Below are 25,832 nucleotides of genomic sequence, written 5' to 3'. Positions count from 1 at the left end.
GTTTGTTATGATTAAATACTTTTGATTATATATCTCTGGCTTCGGAGCTTCTTCTTTCAAGCACCAGGTAGCTCGAGATTCTCTGAACTTTTACACAAACAATTGTGAAGACAAAGATTCACACCTCTACTTCATCTAAAGGTTGTATTTGATAGTGAGGGGTGCAGCAACACATGCTGAACTCCATGAAAAACAACTCAAGAGAAATACACATCTACAATCTCTTCATGTGTCCCGTCCAGCTGTCCAATTTCTCAATCTCAACAAGACGTTCTGTGAGATTGTTTGATGTGCTGATATTCCTCCACTGATTCACAGAGGTCAGAGTGAAGATGCTCGGCTCACCGGTTGCTCATGATTATCGAGAACGCATTTAAAACACGTCTTTGTAATTTGTCCCACCCGCGAGTGATTACAGATATCCTCACTGTCTGCGTTAACATCAATACACATGGGTACGAAGCCAAAACATGTGTGCGTGTGTTGGCGCGTGACGCTCGGAGAACAAATAAAGAAAACAGTTGTGTCCTTCAGTTTGAGGGCAAAATAGACAGCTGCAGGTACAGATAAGACAGACCCCCCGGAATCTCTCCCTTTCTCTCTGCTAGAAATGGTAAGAACACCAAAGAATGGTAATGTGAAAGGAAGTGTGAGGGAAGGGCAGAAGAAGAAGACTTACATACTGTCTCTCTTATTGTGAGAGGTCACAACAGGACGCACACACTTGCACACAGCGTTGATACGTTTGAAATGATGCTCTAAATACAGTCTTTTTTTGGGCTTTTCCCATTTGCACCGCCGTGCTATATCGCGGCGTACACGTCACTTGCAATTGAATGAATAACAGTAGTCTTGCAAGTAGAGAGATTGTGAATGCTCAGCTCCATTTTTTTTGGTTCGATAGACGGACCGTTCGGGGTTGAACCAAAGCAGTTCCTGTCAAAAAGACGAGTTGCCTCGCTGCATTCTAAGAGCGCGCGGCAAGCAGCTGCAACCTATTTCCCATAATCCACTTTTATGGCACAGACCTTGTGCCAAAGAGACTCTCCTCGATATATATTTTTTTCCATCCTGTTCCTCTTCCTCTCCCTTTGCCTCTTCTAACCACAAAGCCTGTTAGGCGCAATGACAGCCTGAGTGTTACAATGCAAGGGTTGACTCAAGGGCAGAGGATGAGAGGAGAGAGGAAGAGAAGAGGTGCTGTAAAAAGATTACCGTGGCTTATGCTCACAGAAAACATATTGATTGCTAAATTAAATCAGCCAGCTTCACGCTGAGGCTCAGAGAGCCACTGGAGGCGCGTCGAGCAAGATGATATGTTGCTTTATGGATTTTCAAGCCCAGATGTGAACTGTCCTTGACACGCTGACAAGGGGCTCCTTTTCTTCTTTTTCCATTCACAGTTTAGAGTTGAAAAAGCAAAAGCACTTACACGTATCTTATAGTTCACTGTAGTGTCGCTCAAAAACTAAACGTGCCCTATTTGAAGGATACAAAAGAGTAGGGCCTCAAATGTCCTTAACCACCTTCTTCTTTTACCCTTGAGGGGAAAAACATCGAAGGCAAGCGTAGATTGTTGTGGGATCGGTCCATTTCTGCACAGGTTAAGTGGTGAGACAGCAAATTCAGACGAGTCAAGATGTCAATCCTGAAGATTTCTGTCGATGTGGTTCCCGTGAGACCATAGTTATTTGTGTTTGTGTGTGTATGTGTGTGTGTATGTGTTTGTATGTGTGTGTGTATGTGTTTGTATGTGTGTGTGTATGTGTGTGTGTATGTGTTTATATGGGTGTGTGTATGTGTTTGTATGTGTGTGTGAATGTGTGTGTATGTGTGTGTGTATGTGTTTATATGGGTGTGTGTATGTGTTTGTATGTGTGTGTGTATGTGTTTATATGGGTGTGTGTATGTGTTTGTATGTGTGTGTGTGTGCGGCAGGAAGCAAGTTTGAAGCGTCTATTCCGCTGACAGCTTATTAGAAGTGGAGACATTCATTCATATCAATACAACCCAAATATATCTATGTGGTTTATGAGCCAGCTGTTTGTCTTTCAAGAAAGATCATCTCCGTCTTATATCGGTAACAATGTGGTTTCGCTGCTAGCTGGCCGTTGTTCATTTATCTCACTTTGGAGCATCTTATTTACATTTGTTAAATGACAAGATGAACTTGTCTTAATGAGCTTAACGAGCAGCACACCTGACAGAGAACTTCCTCAAGGCAGACATTGTGACTTTTTCAACACAGGTGCAACTAATAACATTCATAGTGACTGAATCTGCTTCAGAGACATGCTCATCTGTGTGCTAACCCAATAATATTAAGGCTTCAATGGAATAGAGCCATTATCATTTACACATAATGCTTCAGTGAAGTCAACACGTCTGCTGTAAGTAAGAAGTAAATTCACCCTTAACTGGCTCTGTGTTTCTACCAGTAGATCTTTACAGAGACATGCATGGTGTTGGCATTGTGCATATGATAACATTACATTACATGTCATTTAGCTGACGCTTTTATCCAAAGCGACTTACAATAAGTGCATTAAACCATGAGTCCAAACTCAGAACAACAAGAATCAAGCAAGTACAATTTCTTCAATAAAGTTAAACTACAAAGTACTATCCGTAAGTGCCATTTAAGTGCTACTAAAGTGCTAAACAACAAAGTGCTATTGGTAAGGGACATTTAAGTGCTCCTACGGCATTTAAGTGCTACCTATTCAACATTAAACATATAGAAAGAGACGCTTATGTGCTCTCTGATGGAGACGATGATGAGATAACTGGGGGAGGGGGGCTGTTAGCTTGTTTAATGCAGACAAAACTACTTTAGTTTGTATGTTTAAAAAAAAAAAAAAACTGAAAAATTGTCTTTTGCAGTGACATAACACATTGGTATTCCCAATTATTATCATTTGATTTGATTTGACTCCTCCATTTCTAGTAAACTATGGGCTTTGCCACCTGTTTAAGCTCTCATAAGCAGCTCAGGCCAGAGATGTGTGTCATACACACTATCCACTAATGAGGATTAACACAGGTGGCTGAAATTCATAGAAACCAATTACATTACAGACAGAATTTAATAATAAAAAATAAAAAATGTCAATCGACAGGATTAGTTCTTCTCTATTAATACCTACTCCTGGATAAATCTACACTCTTTCATGGTACTGCACCCATCCCATTATTTGACACACCAACGCAGCCTTACCACACTAAACAACCTTCTGTGCACAAAAACACATGTGACTTGTTGGCCAATGCTCGTGTATTTACTCATGTTTCATTCAGTACCCATGTGTGCTCATTACGGGTAGTGGACACTGGGCTCCCTCCCGGCCAAACAGGGCTCCAATCCTACTTGTGTGGCACACTCTTCCTCTTTGAATAGGAATCTCCAAAACACAAGATTTACTAATCTGGTGAGATACAACATATTCGAGACCAGCTCATACATATATATATTTAAGCTCCAACTCTTGTTTTTCTCCTCTCCTTCTTTCTCTCATTCTCCATGTCTCCTCTTGCCCTCCGTGTATACTATTTGAATTCAAATAGAGTAAATATATCACATCTTATTATTAAAGTGTACAGTGGCTCATGCCTCACATAGAAGTTGTTTTCTATGTGTGTGCCAGCCAGTTGTCAATGTCAGTATTTCTCCTCTAATAGAGTGTTCCAATTGTTCCCTGTTGGTTGAGCCTTGTCCTCAGCGGTAAGTCTTTCACATTTGCTCTCTGCTTCCCTTCTTCCGGCTGTTATTCACTCTTTCAGCTACACCGGCTCCGTCCTCCCAAATCACAGGCATTCTGGTGAAAGGCGCAGATAAGAGCTCTACAAGTCCATTTAGGAAAATGTGTTTGTGTCTCTGTGAATGTTTGAGCTTGTATCTGTCCATCTGAGTTTATAATAGGCATGAGGGCTATCTACAAGTCACCTAATTTCAAATCCCTGGGCCTGTGTGTGTATCAGAGATAGAGATGTATAGTTTGAGAGAGTATATCTATCTGAGTTTGTGACTGTGTAACTGATATTGAGTGGTACTTATCTAAACATTGTCTGAGGTAATTGGCTCTTGTGCCGTGTAGAATCCTCATCCTCACATCGCAGCCCTGATCGGACACATTAAACCATAATCACTCCATTCAGCATTTCAGTTCATTATCTACGAGCTTGAGACTCAACTGGTGCTTTTCCATCAGGGCTCCTATTGGAAAATCACAACCGCCACTGAGCTCCTTCATCCTTTCTCTGTCACATTTTCCTGTCACATGTCTGTTTAAAGATTGTGACTCATCTGCCAAAGAGGAGGCTAACCAAAAAAAGCAATAACTAAAGAGCGTCTCGGGATGAGATCACACCAGCCGCGACATGTGTGGAAACCTTCTGCCTCCTTACTACCAGTGCCCTTGCTCGGACCCCACCCATCTTCGAACACGGCCTTTATTTGATCTCATAAAGTTGACTGTGTCTTTTGCGATTTTGACTGCATTATGATGACATATGAACACCTGGTAAAGTAGTCAAAGCCACCTTGGTGCCATTTTGCCACACAAACTCACATGGTCAAAATAAAACCAGGGTCGCTGTTGCGGAGCCGCTAATGATCATGTGAGCTTTTGGCTAAACAAGCTGAAACCAATTAAAGGGCCCATTGTTTCAGAGTCTCACTGTAGGCCTAGTCCACAGTTTTTTTTTTTAAACACACTGTGAAATTCAGAAATCCGATTTTAGAAACAATTGTCGGGCTGCCAACCCATCGGTTCAGAAAATGAAGTATACGTGCATCCATGGTTTCCAGAGATGAGTTTACGTCCTGTAGTCGAACAGCTCCCCAAACAATGAGGAACCCTAACTGTTTCAGTAAACTAAGCCATGCAGGATGCTCTTTCCCGCTAATTTAGAGGCTGCTTTAGTGGACTGATGCAAGCCTTAACAAAGACTCCCTAATTCCCAGAGGGTAAAAGTATTGAATATACTTACAAATCCTTGGTGCCAAGCTTACAAAGGCTATATTCTGATTATCAGAGTTTCTATTCTGGCTAAGCTGCTAATTGAGCATGTGTGACCTTCTTGGGTCAAGGCTGAATAAGGAATTAACTCTTCAAAAAGTAAAAGACGGAAACAGAAAACTGTTTGCGAGGTAATTTCAATGTCCATGTGCGTCCTCACTTCTGAATAAACAGTTTACAGCAGATTACTGCATTGAACTGGATTTGTGTGGAATGCCTCATAAGATGTGCTGTTAAGTTCCATTGCATTGCCATATCGCAGCAATAAACACTGTGCACATTTAACTTGAGCAGAACCTCTACAGAACAATAGAAAGTTATATGCAATGTCAAAAACATTTTTGGGAGTTGAAGTTAGGCAACTTGAGTATGGTTGAAATATAACACTTAGGTTTAAGCAATCAGAATGATAAGGTTTTATACAAAAATTGGGCCAAAAATTGCTAACATGCACAATTTATTATATATATATATATATATATATATATATATATATATATGAGTTGGTAATTGTGAACCAAGGTTGGTGGAGTTGAAGGACAAATATATTTCCCCATCCAAATTTGAATGCCAGTCTATCACTTGTTAATAGTCATGCTCCGTTTGGACGGAACTGCATCCCGCCACACTTAATGACCGCTTACAGAATAACGCAGAAGTTATGACACTGTGAGCGTGTGTGAAATCAAAGATGCTGCACTTTCTGTAATGAGGAAGAAATAAACAACTGATCAGTTGGAAAAGGAGAAAAAAAAAAGCACATCCATAATCTTCACCACTAGAGGCTGCCCTCTCTCTGTGCCAAACCAAGGCTAATGGCATCAGGATCAGTCCAGAAACATTAATGTTTCTGTGTGTTTATGTCACGGCACATTATGTGCAGCCAGCAAGGTTACCTTGTTTTTCCTCTGTCGGACTCAAAAGCTAAATATTAAGAAGTGTGAGACTGCACAAATGATATGCAGCAAATATGAAATCCTTCTGTGCAAGACATGTTTATCGCTCAGCAATTGTGATCAGTTAATACAGAGGTACTGCATGTAATAATGAAATTACGCAGTAACACAAACCACACATGTATAGCTATTATGTTCGCGTGACAGACGCAACATAAAAAGGGTTTTGACACAGAGCTGGAGTTCAGAGGTAAGCTGGAGGCGAAAGAGAGAGTCTCCAGAATGTGATTTGCAGTTGTGACTGAGGTGGAAAGATTACTTCTCCACTGTGATGCCAGAGGGGAGAAGAGTCCACAGCGGTGAGACTCAGGACAGAGCCGAGCCATGGCCAGTTGCACCACAGAGAAGGGAGGGACAGCGAAGCAGAAGCTGAGCGAGAGACTGCAGGGGGTTGAGTCAAAGATCTGGAGTCATGGGGGGGCGGGGGGTTGCATGTAGGCTCACAACAGCGTTTTGACTTGTGTGTGTGAGCAGCCACTAGGTGCCAGTGCCGTGCAGTTAGGAGGGGGGTTAAGTTTGAGAATTTATGAAGGCTGAAGACCAGCAAGGCTGCAGCATTCTGAGTGGATGCAGAAACACCAAGAAAGAGGAAGAGATGCCTTTGCTCGAACTATTAAAAGGGGGTGTCACGCCTGCTTTTGACACATGACTGGAAGTAGATTATAACAACTGAACTCAAAACGTGTGAAACATTGTGGAAATTATGCTGGCAAAGGTGGCCTCTCAGATTTGCCCACACATTGACAGTAAAAGGAGAAAAAGCACTGAGGAGTGTTACATATCCTGCTACATCTCCTGCTACAGATAATACCCTGTTGATCTACCGAGGGTTTGATAGTGTTTTGTAAAAATGTACCGTGGCACAGCTGCATAATACACACGATCAGTAATGGTCTTGGTCATCAGTGGTCTCCTACCAATCTTCTCCTTCCACATACACAAGAGAGCTGGAAAATAAGCAACAGAAATGTGTCATCCAGCATGACACAGCGTGTTCGTAATTTCTATGGCTGCCATGCTGTTTGGATTTCTCCCTAAATGGGATAATTAGCCAGCATTTGAAAGACAAGTGAGCAACAAAAGGGAGCATAGACAAAAGAAAAAGGGCCTCGCTCAAAACAGTTGTCTTTACCACAACATATCCACATTATGCAACAATGGCTATTGCAAATCAGAAACCAAGAATGTACACCTGAGTTTGAATCCATAGTTATCGTTACTCTGCATCACGCAAAGGCCAGCTTGATATGGGGAGTATGCAGCCTGTCTAATCATACATCTAAAATTGTCCTTAGATTTTGCAAAAGTTTATAGTCAGCTGCTGCGGAACACCTCAACAGACTCCTGGGTCGGTTCACCTTAAAGCATCCCACCTCTGGTTACCGATGCAGACCGTTTGGAGTACTTAGGCTATTTGTGGGGAAGCGGACTTCCGGACCAAGACCTTCTCCTCCTTGCACCAGTTACTGTGAACGATACGGTGAGCAACTTGAGAGACGGCATCGACTTGTTTCACGAGGAGCCAGTGGATACAAGCTCATTTTAAGATAATAGAAAGATACATTATAAGGCGATAAGAGGTGATGGGAGGTTGCATTTCAACCAATGCATTCCATCTCTTTTGTTATCCACACAGACTGTCTACCTGTATGCAACCAAAGCCTGCTCGAACGTGATTGGTCAATACTCCTGAAACCAGGATGCCTCCAATACCAACATCTTGGATTCATATGCGCAATCTATTCGTAGAGATTATAACTTTATTAGCACAGGTTTTTTTTAGACATCCGTCTCAGAGATCTCTGCCCAACACCATTAAGGTGAATTTAATTGAATTTGTGTCATGCCAATGTAGCGTGATTGCTGGTCGCAGATTTAATAAATCCTAATTAATTAATATCAAAATATGTAATGGTTATTAATAATTAAATTATGATTTATGAACCCATAAATTACTATAAAAGAATGATGATACTCAGTTTACGCAATAAGACACCGTTAGTTTAACTAACTAATTTAACATACGATTAAATCTAGTATCCATTAGATGTACTAACTACATGAATAAACTACTAAACAGAAAATAAATGAATACACGATTAAATAAACAAAGTTAATGGATGAATAAAGAACATGATGAAGAGTAAAGTGAATAACAATGAACCACACATAAATAAAAAGGATTGCATTTGATATATATTTTTACATTACATTTAGTTCAAAATATGTATTTGTTTGTTGAGCAGTTGAGTTTGAGAAGCACCTGGAAAGATTGTAAAGTAATATTATATTAGTTTTTAATTTAAATTTAATGTCATTCTTTAGGTCTAAAGCTAATCTGTTTGATTAATATTTCTCTGAAATACTATTTTATTATCTGACTTATTTATTTGGCCGAGAAACATCAAACTCATTTACAGAGAGAGATCGGGAATAGCAAACCACTCCCCTCTTAACAACTATCTTCTCTCTTTATTTGACCTTCTATGACTAAATTAATACTAGGTAATGTACACAGTCTACTTAACTATACATCATTTTTATAAACTTAGATGTTTCAAATTTAGAAATGTTGTCAACTTTGAGCTTGCTCAATAAATGTATAAAGACACACTATAATGAGTCAGTATGTGAGATGAGTTTTCATAGTTCATACAGTGTCACGATTGACCCCACGTCTTATCTTAAGTTCAACTTGAGAGTCTTACCACTTAGTGCCCTATTGGTCGTGAGAGCAGTTACTGATAGACGTTTATTAGTTAAGATTTTGTCAATGTTGTATTTATTATATATATTTTTTTATCATCTTTCTATTGATGTTTGCTACAACAAATCCAGGACCCTTGGATAGCATTTGATGGAACTATAAACAAAAAATAATCCCTGTGAAACACTTTAATAATAATATAAGGAAAAAAGGAGAGATGACATTTTAAATATAAGACATTCACATGTATTATGAAATAAATATGCCATAGAATATCTGACCTAAACAATGAATATGTCCCATCATATTATCAATCCAACTGGTACTTAAAAAATGTTGCCACACTTCCCTTTCCAAAAATTGACCACCGATTGGTTGGACAGCACAATCAAAGATTTATGAGCTTGGGATATGTGGCCGATCCAATTGCATGTAATCTGCTTAATAGCTGTAATATCTGTTGTTTGAATAAACGCTTGGTGCGTTTGGGGCCTGTCTGATGAGTCATAACAAAGATAAAGCACCCAATGTCACCCAGGGGCACAGGCCCCAGATGAAGAATTAGAGCGTTATTAAAGGACGGCATCCGAAAATAGGCTAATTCGTAGCGCAATAAAACAATCAGAGATGTTTACCTTGAGACTCGTGTTACAATCTCTCATTATAGCTGCAGCCACTGCTCAGTTGATAAATTATTCCACTGAGAGGAGGCGATCTGGTGACTCTTCATGGCCACTATTGATTAGGCTTGGGAGGGAGATGTTGTCAATGAAACAGCCCCTGATGGAGAGTACACTTCCCTGGACAGAAGATTGCGTGCGTGTGCATTTGTATTCGTATGCGAGATTCGCTGTAGACAACGGACTAATTTATATGTAGCAGGATTCTTCCCAGCCAATCAAAATCAGTGGTCATTACTGTCGACCCTGTCAGATACACTATACCGTAGCATGCTTCACACACAATCCAATTTAGTCACAACAAAATATGTCTGGGCGCAGGGATATCAAGACACGTTGAGTGGGATGATATGAAAATTGTTGTTCTACAATATTACATAACCTATTGTTTTTGTCACTCTGTCCCCCTACAAGACACACACACACACACACACACACACACACAAACAAACCACTCAACCTCACTTATATTCCCCTGGGTCATGCACACAACTTTAATGCAACGTGAGTGTGCTTAGATGTGTGTTTTTTTTTTTTTGTACCTTGATATCTCTGTTGGCCTTAGGAAATTGTGGAAATGAACTCGGTGGCTGGAAGCATTACCATAGAGATGACGTTTGGTAATGCAGAGTGAGGGGGCATGCAGGCCAGCGAGTTGCAGAGCTGATTAGAGCCTTTTGCTTTTCTAATTTGTATTACTCCACTTACACGTTCTCACTTTATCTAAAACACGCCATTTGTGTCCGTCCGTGGTGACAAACCTCTGTCTCTCTCTTTTTTTTAATCTCCTCTCTCTCTCTCTCCGTTTCCCTTGTTTTCTTATTTGTTCACACACAGCCGCCACAGTGCTACGAGGAGCCCCCGACAAGCAGTTCCAAACTCTGTTCCTGACACACTCTCATGCCATCACACTGACAGCAGAGCGGCACTTTCCACAACTTGATAGAGGACAACAGACTACAACTGGGGGTTATCTTCCCTTACTTGGCACAACAATCAAGAGGCAGAGCAGTTGGGCCATCTTCTATTCTAACAAATGCAGCCAATTTAACACGCAGGACAATTGAATAAAGTGCCGACAGCTTTTAGAATTTTACGATGCCGCAATAGTGATTGTCAACTGTGAAATTTACACCAAAAAGTAAAGCACAAAACAGGAACTAGCTTTGGAACTTGACAGAAGACCTTGATGTATTTATTTGTATGGGTGTACTTAAGCAAGTGTTTGGCTGTGTATCCGTCTATACAAGCTGTGCATCCATCACTAAAACCAACATCCTTCAACTACCAATGTACTTATCAAGGCCTGCTGTATTTTCTGCCTCCTTGATACATAAAAGATACATTAAAGAGTCTCATCACACGTTTTTAGTCTTATCATCTTGTATTTGATCAGCAGTAATGGGCCAAGAAAGCATGGCAGTCTTTGTATTCTTTCCTTTTTACAGTGTAATTACAGATTGATATTGACTGACATGAAGGCTCAATTTAAATCTTAATAGGTTATCTGGTATTCTGTCTATCACTGTGCTATGACTAACGGTAGTTGTAGTTGTTTTTGGAGTCCAATCTTAAAAAGCAGGCTCTGGAAATCACTTCACAGAGGTAGTAATTAACTGCTTAGTATGGCCTTGCAGAGGTGAGTGTGGGCGTATCCTCAGTGTAGCACACTTCATACAGTTGACAAATGGCTTCAAGCTGGCATCTATTTATGAATTGATATTGTTATTGTGAATAATTTATGAATGGTAAAATGTACAGCACACGGAAATGCAGGGCATAGTGATAGGGAGAGAAGGATGTAGAAGGGGAAGAGTTAAGACAGATAGTAGTCCAGAGGGGACACAACATTACAAGTGCTGCCACCCTGCAGTTCCCTGCTGCAGCAGTAGTTCATTAATCAATACTAAAAACATCGAGCCACTAATTCAGGGTTTAGCCCTGGTCCACAAATTACTCCATGCGGTTTTCCTTCTGTGAAAAAGAGGGAGGCAGCTGAAGCCGTTTTTGGAGGACTGGCATTGTTAGCTACACCCTATGATGCAACTCCATCTCATTCTTATGCTTAGGGTTTCATGCTTTATGCTGCACATTCTCATTTTTCACCCTCCAGTCTACTATTGATTCACTGGCTGCTGCACATGCAAGTGATTTTTTTTCAGCCGAGCACGACTGCACACCAGCATCACCGGCTAAACTAATCAAATACGCAAAATCATTGTCCTCGTTTCTGGTTGCTTCTTAAAGCATAATTTATGAGAAATAGAATTTTTGAACTTCATAAAGGTAAAGGTTGGCTTGAGAGAGATAAATTGAGTGTCGGGTTTTCGGGTGTAATGGTCTCTAAGTCTCTAAGTGGAGAAATGAAGAGGCTGTTTAATCAATAACACATACACTTTCATTTTAAGGATGAATTAGGCCTTTAGTGGAACACGACAATGTGAAACTACTTCAGCAGGACTACAGTTGGCAAACACTTAAACAGGAGCAGCAATGGTTAAGAGAACACTTAAGAAACATAGGCTCTCCCTGAGGAGTCATAGAAGTAGTTGTAAAGTTGCACTGTGTCCCGAACCACCTCCTAGAATTGTCTTTCTGATTAAGGTTCAGGAAGGAACTACATTCTGGAAAAAGGGGTATTTCTCAAGTGTGCTTGTTGTCTGTCTTCAACATAACATACAACATAATCCATGTTTGTGTCGATATTGGCTGACAGGCAAACATTGTTTTTTAATGTATGTGCCAGAACAAGCTTGATCATTACCAAAGACTTTTACAAGTTAGAATCATGATCCTTGCCTTATCATGTAATCAAAACGTAAAAGAAACAATACATGGTCAAATTCAAATGATCAGGAAAATAATTCAGATATGTGCAAAATGCCAACAAACATCCACACGTAATGAAGATACTGGGAATTATCTCAATTCGGTCTCACAAATGTGCTAAATTTGAATTTCAAAGCATCAATAGCAAACAGCTATTTACTATGTAAAGATATAGTTGAGCAATTTCTACCTGAGCAGATTATAAAGTCGCTCGCCCTCATTATGTGTTGTACTCCACGCTTCGTTGTGCTTCGTTTACATAGCAGGGCCCCAGCTGTGCATTTTAGTGCACGTGAGTCTCCCCGTTGCGCCCCACTGGCTTAGCTAATGGCCGCCGCTAATAAGGCTGATGATCTGCCATAGATCCATCACGGAATGAAACATTGTCTTTTGATGTTGAATAAAGATGTGAAATTACTTTCGGTATACAGACTCTACTGACAGCAATTCCCATTCCTTGGATCCATTCACTCTGCGGCATGTATCAACAATTTTCTTCAGCTTAGCTCTTTTAGCTTAGCCTTTTCTCTTTCCATTTATTTTCCTATTGCTTTTCCTTCTCAAGCCTTATCGCCGCCTACCAATCCATCTCTCTCTCTCTCTCTTTCTGTCTCTCTCTCTCCAGTCAAACAGCAGGTAGTCGGCTCTAAGCCCCTCTGACATTAGATGATATTAGGCTAGGGTCTATTAGGTCCTGCCTTGCCATGTGAGTTATTGAGCAGAGAGCGACAGCCTCGGGAGTGATCGCGCTCGTCTATGCATGTGCACTGATTCACACAAGCAAACACATACCCACACAAAGGTAAACACAAACCCACGGGAATGGCTGAGCGCACACACGCAAAGCCTCAGCAATCTCCCAAACGTGCTCACCTTATGTCTTCTAAGTCTAAAAAAAAATAATGGAGGAATCACTGAGGGTTTAAGAACCTCCTCTGAATAACAATTCTATTTGTATAGCGCTTTAAAAAGGTACTCAGTGGCACATTACATGGAAGAAGAAAAAACAAAACAATATAAGCAATAACGATACAAACAAGGCAGAGAGATGATATGAAAACAGTGAGTTCCAGTGGGAGGGGCAAGCAATAGAAAAGCCCCCCCCCCCCCCCCAGGGGCTGCTGGTAAGGCAGCCCAGTCGACAGGAAGAAATATTGGCATTGGAAGTTGTTGATTCTCCAAGCTACGGGTACGTTGAACGTCAGTGTTTTTGCATTCGGTCGGAGCAAGTGAAGTAGTGGTATGATAACGAGTACAACAAGCGAGAAAGTCCAAAAACAGGCAGGTGGGAGGGGCAGTGGATTGGTCGAACAAACACAGGACTTTCACCCAGGAAAAAAAGAAAGGAAAAAAAAAAGAATGATATTACCTGTCTTTGAGACCCCATTTACTCCTGGTATTGACATTCAAACTGAATCTGGATTTGTTACAGTATGTAGACAGTGACGTCTCATCAAGGGGCTTTGCTTTTACATGTTGGTCTGAATAAGCTTTCCTGTGATGTAGCTCTACTTATTTTTACTTTGCCAAGGAAGCGGTCGTCTATCTTTTTCCGAGGCTGCACTGTAAAGAGCGCATTAACACCTGGCTGAGAGCCAACCAACTCCACATGTGGTCTTGGACTTTCAGTAGCACCCCTATCACAATACATTCTCTATATACAGCTGCATTAACACGCTTTTTCCTTCCACATGATATCCAGAAACAGGTGTTGCAGGCTGAGGTAGTTGAAATAATTTATTTCATCATATATATATATATATATAAAATAATAATAATATGGAACACTATTATCTGAGGTATCTGAACAAGCAACCATGTCATTGAAAAGTTTTTTGGAAACTACTTAAGAAACACATTCACAAATCTGCCCCACACTCCCACACACACAAATCAAAAAAAGTTAAACACTTAATTCAATGTTGGGAGCTTAAAAAAAAAAAGGCACAAGCAGAGGACTTATTTTAGGAAGTGAATGACAAACATGCTGGTAATCAACCTTGAGTAGTTTAACCCTTCCCCTCAACAGTCTGGCTCACTGTCTCACGGCTACTAATGATGTGGGAAGAAATTGCCTTATAATGCTTGTTGACTATTACTACCCAGTAGTAGCTATACCGTGTGTGCACAAAGGAGATACTTACTGGAAATTACAGCGAAACATCGTAATGTGGGTGTGTTTATGCCTTTGAGCATTGTGGGATGCCAGATTCACAAATTATTCATGTTGCGGTGTCGTCTTAGTTTGAGAGGTGAGCGGTGATGAGGGGTTAGCGCAGATTGACTGTCAAAAGCAGTTTTGTCTCTTTTTTTCCCTCGCCGTATCTTTTCCTTTTTGTGAAAAGTGTCTTCGGTATCAGAGTGACAACAGTGGCAGCATCACCTTCACAAAGCAGGTGAAGCTTCTCTTCTCTACTCCTTCTCTCCCACTGCCTCTGATGTGTCACAGCCCAAACTTCTAACACTCGTTCAATGCGGTGAATTCCTGCCCCGTGCATCTGTTTGAAGGGGAGGGCAAAGCTCAAGTGCCTGTCCATCAAAAGATGAACATGCAAGCGTGAGTAAGAAAAAGGAGTGATTCCTGCAGGTGTGTGATGAAATATTTATCCTAAGCAACTTCATTCAATTTCTCTTTTAAATAAATAGATACACATGTGATATTTATCTATATAATAACAGGGCATGTTCATTATTATGGAATGACGGCAAATTGTTAGATATAGAACACAAATCTGGGCAGGGACTGTGCTATTGCAGCTGGTCTTGGGTCCCTATGCCAATGTGTCGGATACCCAAGTGGATCCAAGCAGACTTGCTATCCGCTCTGATCATGTGGTGATTGCAGGAAATTAAAGTGTTTTACTAGGTGAGACAGCGGGTGTGAGCAGAGAAGTGCACGGAAAGATGATATGTATTGCTACAGCTTGTTAGGTGGTGATGCAACATGCTGCTGTCAGTGTTTGTTAGGACATGTTCAGGGTTCGTTATTGTTGGTTCTGTTTGGCTCAGGTGCCCTTTAAAAAAAAAGAAAGAAGATAATTCATGCATGTCTGATTCAGATGAGTTTTCCAAAGACCCTAATAGCAGATCAGGTGGAAAGACCTTTACTGTGGGCACTTTAAAAGTTAAAATTGGCCTGGGAGGAATGAGCCTTTTGTTATTTTTCCTACACTATCTGCTTCAAATGGTTCACATTGTACAACATACCGTAAAGTATGTGACTGGTTATTTGTTTCTTTCCAATGAATCGCCACCATGGAATGCTGCCGGTCTGATATTTTCTCAAGTCAAGCCAAGTTTATTCCTCATATAGTGCATGCCATATACTGTGTGTGTGGGTGTGTGTGTGTGTGTGTGTGTGTGTGTGTGTGTGTGTGTGCGCGCGTGTGTAATTCATTTGACAGGACCAAACAAGTACTCTTCAAGACATATGTGTATCTACATGCTTCTATGATTGGCAAGCTGTTAATTATACATAAAAGAGCACAAATTGATCACGGACTGTAAGTAAGAAGGAGGGGATTGTAGGAGTTTGTTTCATCAAACTGATTTGATAATTGGATGTAGAGGCTGGTATGCTTTTAAATATCTGAAGGATATAAAGTGCTGTCAAAGAGACTAAAACGATAGCTTGTATTTAGCCTGCATCCACTGTCAGTTCAGGGAAACTACACATACTGTTGGCTGGACTTTGTTTTCCTATCTTTACATTAACACATGTAACTTGATCACACAAACAGATACTTGCATAACATTGCATAATTCAGTAATTTAATGATAGCAATTTACAACATTAATTCCCGTTCTGCCTCAAGAGGCTGAGCGAAGTGAGATCAATTTATAACAAAATGTATGCAATCCAGTCATACACCACAGGTAATATTTCATGCTGAAACACTACCTGTGAAGCTGTCACTCAAATCATACAATTCATCTTAATCATCTAATATTTCACTTTGAGCTGCTGGTGCAGGGGAGTAGGGTGTGTGTGTGTGTGTGTGTGTGTGTGTGTGTGTGTGTGTGTTCAGAGAGAAGGAATCAGCAGACAGCAGAGGTGAGAGAATGAAAGGCATTCGGGGCTGTGGTATATATGGGTTGCATCTGCATATCAAAAGGCGGCATTGAGCGACGTGGAGGAAATTAAGAGAATAAAAACTATAACATATTGCTATACATGTATAGAATGTATGAATATACCGAGGGGGATGTGGGATCATCAAGTCATTCAGAGGACAAAGCTACTGTTCTTTTGACAAATGACACCGTGGATTTGAAAAGCAGAATGAGCACTTTGGAGATATGACATGCAGTAATACACATGTTTAATTAGAGGCACTGGGAGTCAAGTATAATACCCCAGTGTGCTTGGCTTGTCTGGTTAGACTTAGAGTGATGAATAGCTCAGGAAATATGTGACTTTCAAAATGTTAAGTGAAATAAATTTGATCAAGCCCATAATATACAGATAGAAACGGAAGGGTGATGCATACAAAATACCTTCTGGTGAAGTTTTTTGCGTTTCCCCTCCCAGTTTGACATTTAGTTAAATCATGAATTCAGGGAATAACTTGCCTTTCTTCCTATGTTCTTTTCTCGTACCCTCTGCAATAACTGCTGATCTGTGAACAGTAAGTCGGACTGCATTCATGCTTTTTGCGTTTCAGATGCACTCTGCACCTTCAGACAGTGTTATTTATCTGAAGAGGCACATCGAGGGGGAAGTGCACTTTGTCTGTCATCTGCACGTAATCAGTGAAGTGTGCCTCCATCTGCAGGGAGCGTGATAAGTGCGATGAAGTATGCATCTCGCAATTAGCATGGAAATGTTTCTAGCTCCAAGGAAAAACAGGTGCAAATTGCACAGGTGTAATAAAACAGAGGCTCAGGTGGTGGAGAGAAAATGTTTTTTTGTCAGCTGTATTATACAGAAATCATGCAGCAGACAGTGTAAGTGCACCACAAGAAAACTGATGAGAGGTAGCAGCACTGATTTACCTTCTTAGGAAGATAAATACCCACAATGCCTGACCAATTTATGAAGCCAGACAACGGAAGGGTCGCAGCATTTCGATGTAGATTGGGGATCCACAGCCAATCCAAACACCGGATTGCATCTTTGGAGTCGTGATACACAATGACAGTCTGTCAAAGACACACTATTTATAATTTCCATGTGCATGTTTGGAACTGAGAGTCGAGAGCAGAGGGAGAAGGGAGTTGGCAACACATGGGTTGGACTGGAAGAGATGCTGCGTGTGGACTGAGACCTCGCCAACAAGTTCCAGGCTGGACTAAAGTGGGCCAATCCCTTGAATGCGAAAATTTGAAAACTTAAGCACTGGTGGCTTCTTCCGCTACATTTTACGAGCCGATATATTTTCGATCTTTTTGGGGGAAATGTTTTAAAACCCCCAAGAGCCGAAACATGTCTGTCGATGAACAATGAAATGAACGGTTTAGTTTTTTTCCCCAGCGCGCAATGTCGATGTGCTTTTCCACCCACACAAAGATGCTCAGATCTTTCATTGCTTTTCTAGTGTGTCTCAGGGCTGCCGAGGTGTTTGACTAGTTCAAACATGCCGTGTGTATATTGCCCCGCTGGAGCCCTGGATTGAGTGCAAATCCCCTTACTGGCCGTAGTTTGATGTAACCCGGTGTGTAGCACTGGTTTCGGGAAGCAGAAGACCCACCGGGGTTTCCACTGTTTGAAGGCAAATAGATCAAGACTGTCATCTTCCCTTGGTTTCAAAATACTCAAACTGTGCTTTTGTTTTGCCCGTCAAACTGTGCCCTGTTTGGTGCATTAAAGGTTAGTCTCCAACTGGTTTAGCCTCTTGAACCTTTGGGAAACATGATGCTCTTAGTCCTTTCCCATATTAGCCTGTAGACGTGTCATTTGTACACATTCTCTTAAAATGGCTTCTAAGCCCCCAACAGCTCGTAGCTCTTTTAGTGATCATAGTTAGTAATCCCCCTTTAGATATATATATATATATATATATATATATATATATATATATATATATATATATATATATATAGAGAGATAGATACTTTATTAATCCCCAAGGGGAAATTTATTGTCATAGTAGCACCCAACACTTTACAGACACCAAATGGAATAGACTAAATAAACTAAACACACAAAATAAAATAAAATATAAGAACAGGGATGACTGAAAAATAAAATAATATATATATATAAAATATATATACACAATAGAATACAAATACCTGTGCAGTGTGTATTAAGGAAATGCCATTAAATTAAATGTAAAATGTGCAAAATATACATTCATTTAAGTTTAAACAGAGTGTGCATAATGCAAAGTATGTGTAGTGTATATGAAGTGTAAATCAACATAAATAATATATTAAAATAATTTAAATGCTATTGCTCTTTACGTCAACCCTAGCTCCAACGTGTCCCACCGTACAACATGCGGTTCTTCAGTTCACACCCATACAAAGACAAGTCAGAGAGGTAAATGGTAAACGGTAAATGGACCTGTACTTGTATAGCGCTATTCTAGTCTTCCAACCACTCAAAGCGCTTTAACACTACATGTCATTATTCACCCATTCACACCCATTCATACAGGAGCTACCATGCAAGGTGCCCCCTGCCCATCAGGACTAACTAACCTTCATACACCGTAGGCACAGCTAAGGGAGACATTTGGTGTTAAGTGTCTTGCCCAAGGACACATCGACATGGACTAGTGGAGCCGGGGATCAAACCGCCGATCCTCTGATTGAAGGATGGCCCTGCTCACCACTGAGCCACAGTCGCCCCTGAGGTGCTGCTGTAAAGCTCTGCCAAATGGTTGAAATCTCTCTAATGCATGTAAAAACACGTGTGCCAGTGTTTCCATCGCAATACTATTTTATTCTTTGAGAAAGATGTGTGTTTATTGGCCATCTTTTAAAAACAACTCAATACATCCAGCAGCATGTAGTAGCTTTTGTTTTTTTTATAGTTTAGAGCACCCGCATCCCAAAGCCATCTTCAAGGACAGATGCAGACACAATTGTGCATTAGCAAATAAATTCAACTTAATGCCATCTAAAACGGCTTCATCTGACATACATTCATATTCAGAATGAAATAATATAAAGGCAGAAGTGCCTTTTTCATGGACCTTTCAACATTAAACGCTACTTTGAAGAACTATGTGAAATTACTACACCTGGAATATATATAATTTCTGACAGAAGACTTCACAAAAGCAGCTTTCCAATAGATCCAAAGAGTGATCTTAGTCACTCGCATTCCTTTTTTGTGTAGCTCCTTTGAATACAAAATGTGTACTTCTTATGATAACGGTCTTGGTGCAGCACTGTAGACATGGAAAACACCCTGAACAAGTCTCCATACACAACTTAAAATAACATGCATCTGTATCTTAAACTATCCTTTTTTTTTCAAATCATTATTAACACAAATGTATAAAAGATAAACAAACTGTTCACTTGTTTTGCGATGTAAGTTGCTTCCAGTGTGCCCTGTATGCTGCAGAAATCTGGAATCACAACAATATACGTTACAAAAGGACCCCGAGGACTTATGTTTAACCAAGCACAACTATTGTGACCCGCAGGGCAGAACAGATGAAAAGCATTTCATGGTTACTTGAAAAGGTCTAGACGTATAGTATGTGTGTGTGACTGTGTGTGTGTGTGTGTGTGTGTGTGTGTGTGTGTGTGCGTGAGAGCAAATAAAAGACAGATGCAGAAAAAGCAAGATATAGCCCGAGTGTGTTTTGTGTGTGCACTGTTTGTGCATAGATAAACCCTCATCATCTCTCTGTGATTACAGGAGCATTTCACCACAAACAGCATGTGACTTATCAGAGTGAGCCAGGTTTTCAGAGGGCTGTCAGTTTAGGGAGAACTGCAATGGGATAAGTCTCAATCCTCACTCAACCGTCACTTTCTCATCCCCTTCTCACTCTCCCTTCCACACATGCATGCACACACACGCAGACACAGACACACACAGACACACACAAACACACACACACACACACACACACACACACATCTGTGCAAACACAGATGCAGCATCCCAGCAGCAAAACCCTGATGACTGATTCTCCCCCGAGCTCACAAGCTTCCTTCTTTCCTCCAAACGAAAGCTGATAAAAGACGACCGATACTCCCGATCATGTGTCTTTGGAGACGCGGAAATATGTGAACAGTTAAGATGTGAAACAACAGGTCTCAAAGGAAGATTGTCGGTGTAATCTACACCAGCAGAAATAATAAAATAATGCTTTAGACAAAAAGACACAAGAAAAATAATTCATGAGAATATTCTGAATTAAATACAATATGCTGTATGGACAGAAACATTATGAAAATGTAGATCATTGTGCATCTGTAAATGTGTGAACTTGTACACTAGTTACCGGAAGGTCATTTGGAATATCTGTCCCAAGTTGACTTGCTGGGTTTTGTTGTTGTATCCCTGTAGCATCTCAGCAAACAGGGTGTCATTAAAGTGCACATCCTGCCTTGGGCATTTTGGTCCCTCACAGTTGTCTGACAGCAAAAGGCAAGAGCGCCCATCCCCTGCCAGTTTGTACTCCTGCACACACCTAAGGAGGAGGGGAAAGCTGTCAATGCAACGGGCAATATGTAATACATGAGAAACAATATACACTTGAGGTGAAAGGATACAAATGTATAGTTGCTGGCAAGAACATTAGAAGATGTAATGAAAGAGATCAGTGCGACGGACACTGTATGAACGATTGATGTTTACATTTTAAAAAACTACCAGGAACAGAAAAATACCAAGCCACAATCTTAGCCCTCTTCTGTAGCACTTACCACCGATCCATGGACAGCACCCACCCAGCCATATATAGATGTTATTAACGTGATATATATATATATATATGTCCAGGCTGTGCAAAAGCAAGGTTACTACTTCTTTTAAAAAAAACATTTTAAACAATATGGCTCATATCTTTGGCCAAAATGTCTTTTAAATGATAGAAGCAGTGAACTTGCCATTATCATTCTAAAGATGTGGTGACAAGCACTCTGCTGGATACACAATCCAAATGAGGCAGAATTCAGCCGACTGAGCGATCAGTCACAAATTATCATATCTCCTGCATTTATTTATCTGCACGATCCTCCCTTCCAGACGAGGTGGAGTATCTGCTGCTGATGACAGGTGCTGACGTTTGGGCTGCTGCAGCTGATCAGGTCTCAGCGCCACAAGTGAGAAAGAGGACTCTGGTGTGCAGCGGTGTCTTCCCGTTTGCATGAAGGCAATGCCACTTCTCTGTCTTTCGACCAAAGGTTTGCTCTACCAGGCCATGACTACTCCATGCAGTATACTGCATTAATGCCGTCTCTTTATTCATATATTATTTCAACAGTTTTATAATCAATCACGGCTTGACCCATGCCGTTTGGATTTTTCTACACTACAGTGTTATTTGTAGAACAATCTCCACACAAAGATGACAGATGCGATGAGAGAGAGAAAAATAAGCTAAGAAGCTTTGCACTGTGAAGTTCCAGTGACAGGAAAGGCACAAACAGCCTGAACCCAGTGATCCATTCAGCTCAGTGTCTACAGTATAAAAGGGTTATTGGTATAATGGTGTGGAACATGATTTCTTGCCAAACATTAGTAACAAAAAGAAAACTGGCAACTGTTGGAATGCCAAGCTTCCTGGCCCTTATGGCCCACAGTATAACCTTTTTCAAACGGGTAACTCCCTGGAGACAATTCCAAGTGACACAATCTAGTGTCAGTCTAGCTCGGTGGAACATGGGCGGGGTGAGGAAGAGGGCCTTTCCACAGTGAATGCATCTCTGGATATGCAGTGAATGCATCTCTGGATATGCAGTGAATGTATCTCTGGATATGCAGTGAATGTATCTCTAGATATGCAGTGAATGTGCGAGTGGTAAAGTCGGCGTAGTTCAAGAATCAGGTTTAATCACAGATGCACCTTTTGAATATCTGCCACTGGACCATTCAAGCTCATTTAAACTTGAAACATGTAAACACAAAAGGATTCATAAAAGCTTGCCACCAGAGTTGAACAGCCAAGGAATACCGCAAACATTGTGACTTGTGGACTAGTTGATATTGTAAAAGGTAATATATTCAAACAATACTTCCTCATATGTAATCTTTGGCTAATGTCTTTCATCACATATAGTGACATATCATCATTTGATATTACACACTGGTTATTTTTTCGATTTGCATATCGTATTTCCTTCATGTGGGTATTTGCCTGAGGAAGACTTTCTTAATATAACGGAAATATTACTCAAAAAGCCAATTTCATGAGGAAGCTTTATATCCACCCTGCAGACACCTTTAAATGTATTTACTGTTAGTTATTCTCACCCACAAAGCATGAGTACGTTGCTGGAACCAGGGTCATCTTCAAGGGGCACGACCTGCTGGAGACACAGCTGTTCACAGCCTCCATTGAAGCCATCCGTGCAGTCAATGCCCCTAGAGTAGTCATAGCAACCTGAGCCATCCTTCATTGGCCTCAGCCCCTCGGGACACTGCAAGAAAAGAGAGAGAAAGGAGGAGAGGTGGTGGGAGGGAGATGTGGAGACAGGGTGAGGAGGAAGGCATAAATTAGGAAGAGAGTGAGACGCAGAGGTCAGCGTGTGCATGTTAATCAGGATGAGGCGGCACCGAGGAGGCAAAGACAGTGAGATCATTGGAAACATGAGAGAGGAGAATCGGGCGGCGGGCTATTTAGGAATTCAAAGATAGAAGAATGAAAGATGGCACATATTTTATTTGGTAGGAAACAGAAGTCTTTATGTGATTAAACTGCAAAACAGGCATCATCGAATCATACTCAGAGCTCATCTCTCTATTTGAGGCCTGTGCAGGTTTTTAATATTAGGCACAGAAAGAGTTTTCAGAAGAGACATGAGATGTCGACACCGTCCCCAACAAGGAGCGATGAAAAGGAATTTAGTCTGTGAGAAATTGTCCTTTCCAAATTGGAGAGAAAAATCATTTTCCTGCTGGCTCAGCTTATGTGTTAGAGGCAGATACAATGCTGTTTATCATTTCACATGATAATATTTATTTCTAAGGATTATTTATCCAATTAGCATATGACTTACAAAATGAAAACGTTTCAAGTTTTAAATACTCTACTGTGTATTACTGTGTATATTGTACTATGCATATACCTCATCACAGTGGTTTCATGATCCAAAGATACATATTTATTTTACGAAGCTAGTTTTTTGCAGGGTCAGCACACTCAACCTGTAAAGATATGATCAAAGATATTTTATTGACACTTACAAGAGCAACGAGTTTGGCTCAACGCTTCATCAAACTCATTTAGTGGTTTGATGGTATTTTATTGGTATTTTGACAGTATAATATTATAGGTATTGCTTTACTGTCAGAGGACCTCTAAATAAAGGGAAGTTAGCAGCACATTTGTGTGCCCTGCTGTATATCCTATCCTACTGAATCAGACATCAGCTGCAGGAAAACAGCACACTTATTATTCACTTGTTTGATGGCTACGACTATTAACAGTTTATATTCCTTGTAAAAATTATCATATTTGAATATTTGATGGCTTTTCTAACATTCAATTTACACTCTCAAAACATCAGCCACAAAAAAAAAAGTGTCATTTTGAACAACGAGCACATCACTTTTCTCAGAACTGCAAGTGCCGCGGTAATTTCTCCTTTGTCCGTGTTGATGGAACGCTTCTGTTGGGTTAAAATGAAGACTGAAGAGACGATTATGTTTCACAGTTTGCACAGCGCCGTTCACCACTTTCACTGACTCATCCGCGACTCCTCATGTTCTGTTCGTGCCTGTGTGGGATTGATTGGAGGTGTGTGAGGCAAGCTGACACAGGCCGTCTAGTAGGTGTTGGTGTATTTACAAAAATAAAGTAGGCCCGGCCATTGCTTAATGTTTGGACTGTTTAACAAGTACGTCGCATTTTTAAAGAAAAACAAGAAGTAGAGTCAGTGTTAAAGAGCTCAAGAAAAAAAGCATTTCCCTTGCTCTTCGTGGTCCAATGCCCTCAGAAATCAACCTGACTCGTAGCTGTAGCCACACACAGGTCGCTGATTGGTCCGTGCTCTAAAAACTACTTGAAGCCCGAGAAGAGGTATTTTCGTGTGATGTGCGATTGCACCGTTCGCGCACGATGTCGCAACTTCACGAGAATCCAGTTAACCGGGCCAATTAATGTAGATATTTCAGTGACAAGAAGGCCCGCGTCTTGCTGTTAATGGAATCCTGGCTGACTGACACACTGTAGACACAGACTCTGGCTTTTGCCACACTTAATCTGCTGTTGGCATTATATCAGCAAATTGTCAATATCTGCAGTCAATGTCCGCGTATCCCCCGGCATTATTCTGTGTGATTTATGATCAGTGGTTAATAGTTTTATTAGCCCATGTCACATGTCATAGACACCACTGAAATAAAGGCTCTGTAGTTGGACCTTCAGTCACACCAGACTGTGCCAAAAGACATAACAAATATGTGGGCTCAACAGGGTTCAAATGCCCTTGTAACAAAATAAACCCGACTAACGGATCTTTTGAATGTCAATACATCTTGTTCTGCGAGCTCCTGAGATCAGCAGTAAACACGGTTTTCCTTTGTAATAAACCATGGGTCAGGAAAGCGATTAAAGGCCTCATTCGGTGGGTTTTTCATAATCGTTATGTAATGCAGGACAGGACAATTAGGATGGAAATCAAGTCCGAAATTATGCGATGCCAAGTGAGAAAAACAGAGGATTGAGCCCGAGTTTACCAACATGAGAGATGTTTGGAACAGCATGAACAGGACAAGAAAGAAAAATAGAAAGATAAGTATGCCTGCATGAATGTCAGTTCTAATAAACACGAGTTCCAGTTCCTTTAAACACTTTTAACGCTACAGGAATTAAGTGGAGAAAAAAAACCATTGTAACAAATGTAATAACTGTGACAAAGTCTGTCTAGACCTGATAAAAGTGGTTATGGGTGCCTGAAACCTGTAGTGCATGCTTTGTCCACGGTTTTGCATCATCTCATCAGCAAATACAAAAGGGAAAGGACACCACTGCTAAATGTGAAATCTCCAAAGCATTGAATGCTCTCCGAGCAGCAGCTGCTCTACAGTCATCAAGGCTTTTGCCAAAAAACATCAAGCATAAGATTTGAATGCAGAAAGGGAACAATTCGATGAGCTGAGGATCACGTGTTTTGATATTTGGAAGACCCTCACACTCATGTCAGGCTTTAATTCATTGACTAATTTTCACCTCAAGGTTGATTCCCCAATATGGTATGCACTAACAATTGCCAAGGCAATTTCAGAATAGATATCTGCTGACAGGTCATGACTTTACCCAAAGAAGCACGATTGCACCACCAGTAATGCCTCAAACAACAGTAATCCAGGGGCTATTGTTTATTCTATTCATGAGATTTATTTCCTGTAATTAGCCTTTTTTTCTTATTAATTGCAAGATGTTGTTATCATATTAAGATCACATTCTGATAAGGCTGAATAAATACAGCTTTCCCAAATAGGGTACAAGGGGTTAATCTGGCAATAAGTTTACATCAGCGCTCTCTAGGCTGGAGGAACTTTACATAA

At 40.7% G+C, this 25,832-nt stretch overlaps 1 protein-coding gene across 1 annotated transcript in view; it reads right to left on the bottom strand.

The window, feature by feature from the left end:
• LOC117740635 (astrotactin-2-like) overlaps nucleotides 1–25,832 on the bottom strand; it is a 227,485-nt gene that overhangs the window by 55,752 nt on the left and 145,901 nt on the right. Inside the window, exons 12-13 of the mRNA XM_034547153.1 lie at nucleotides 22,575–22,741; nucleotides 20,602–20,790 (exon numbers count right to left, since the gene is read on the bottom strand). Of these exons, the coding sequence (XP_034403044.1) occupies nucleotides 20,602–20,790; nucleotides 22,575–22,741 (356 nt within the window). The remainder of the gene's footprint in view (nucleotides 1–20,601; nucleotides 20,791–22,574; nucleotides 22,742–25,832) is intronic.

Source organism: Cyclopterus lumpus, chromosome 12 (assembly GCF_009769545.1).
Source record: "Cyclopterus lumpus isolate fCycLum1 chromosome 12, fCycLum1.pri, whole genome shotgun sequence".
In the NCBI taxonomy this organism is placed as follows: domain Eukaryota; kingdom Metazoa; phylum Chordata; class Actinopteri; order Perciformes; family Cyclopteridae; genus Cyclopterus; species Cyclopterus lumpus.
Note: the sequence above shows the minus strand (reverse complement) of the source record. Positions and strands in the feature narration are given on the sequence as shown.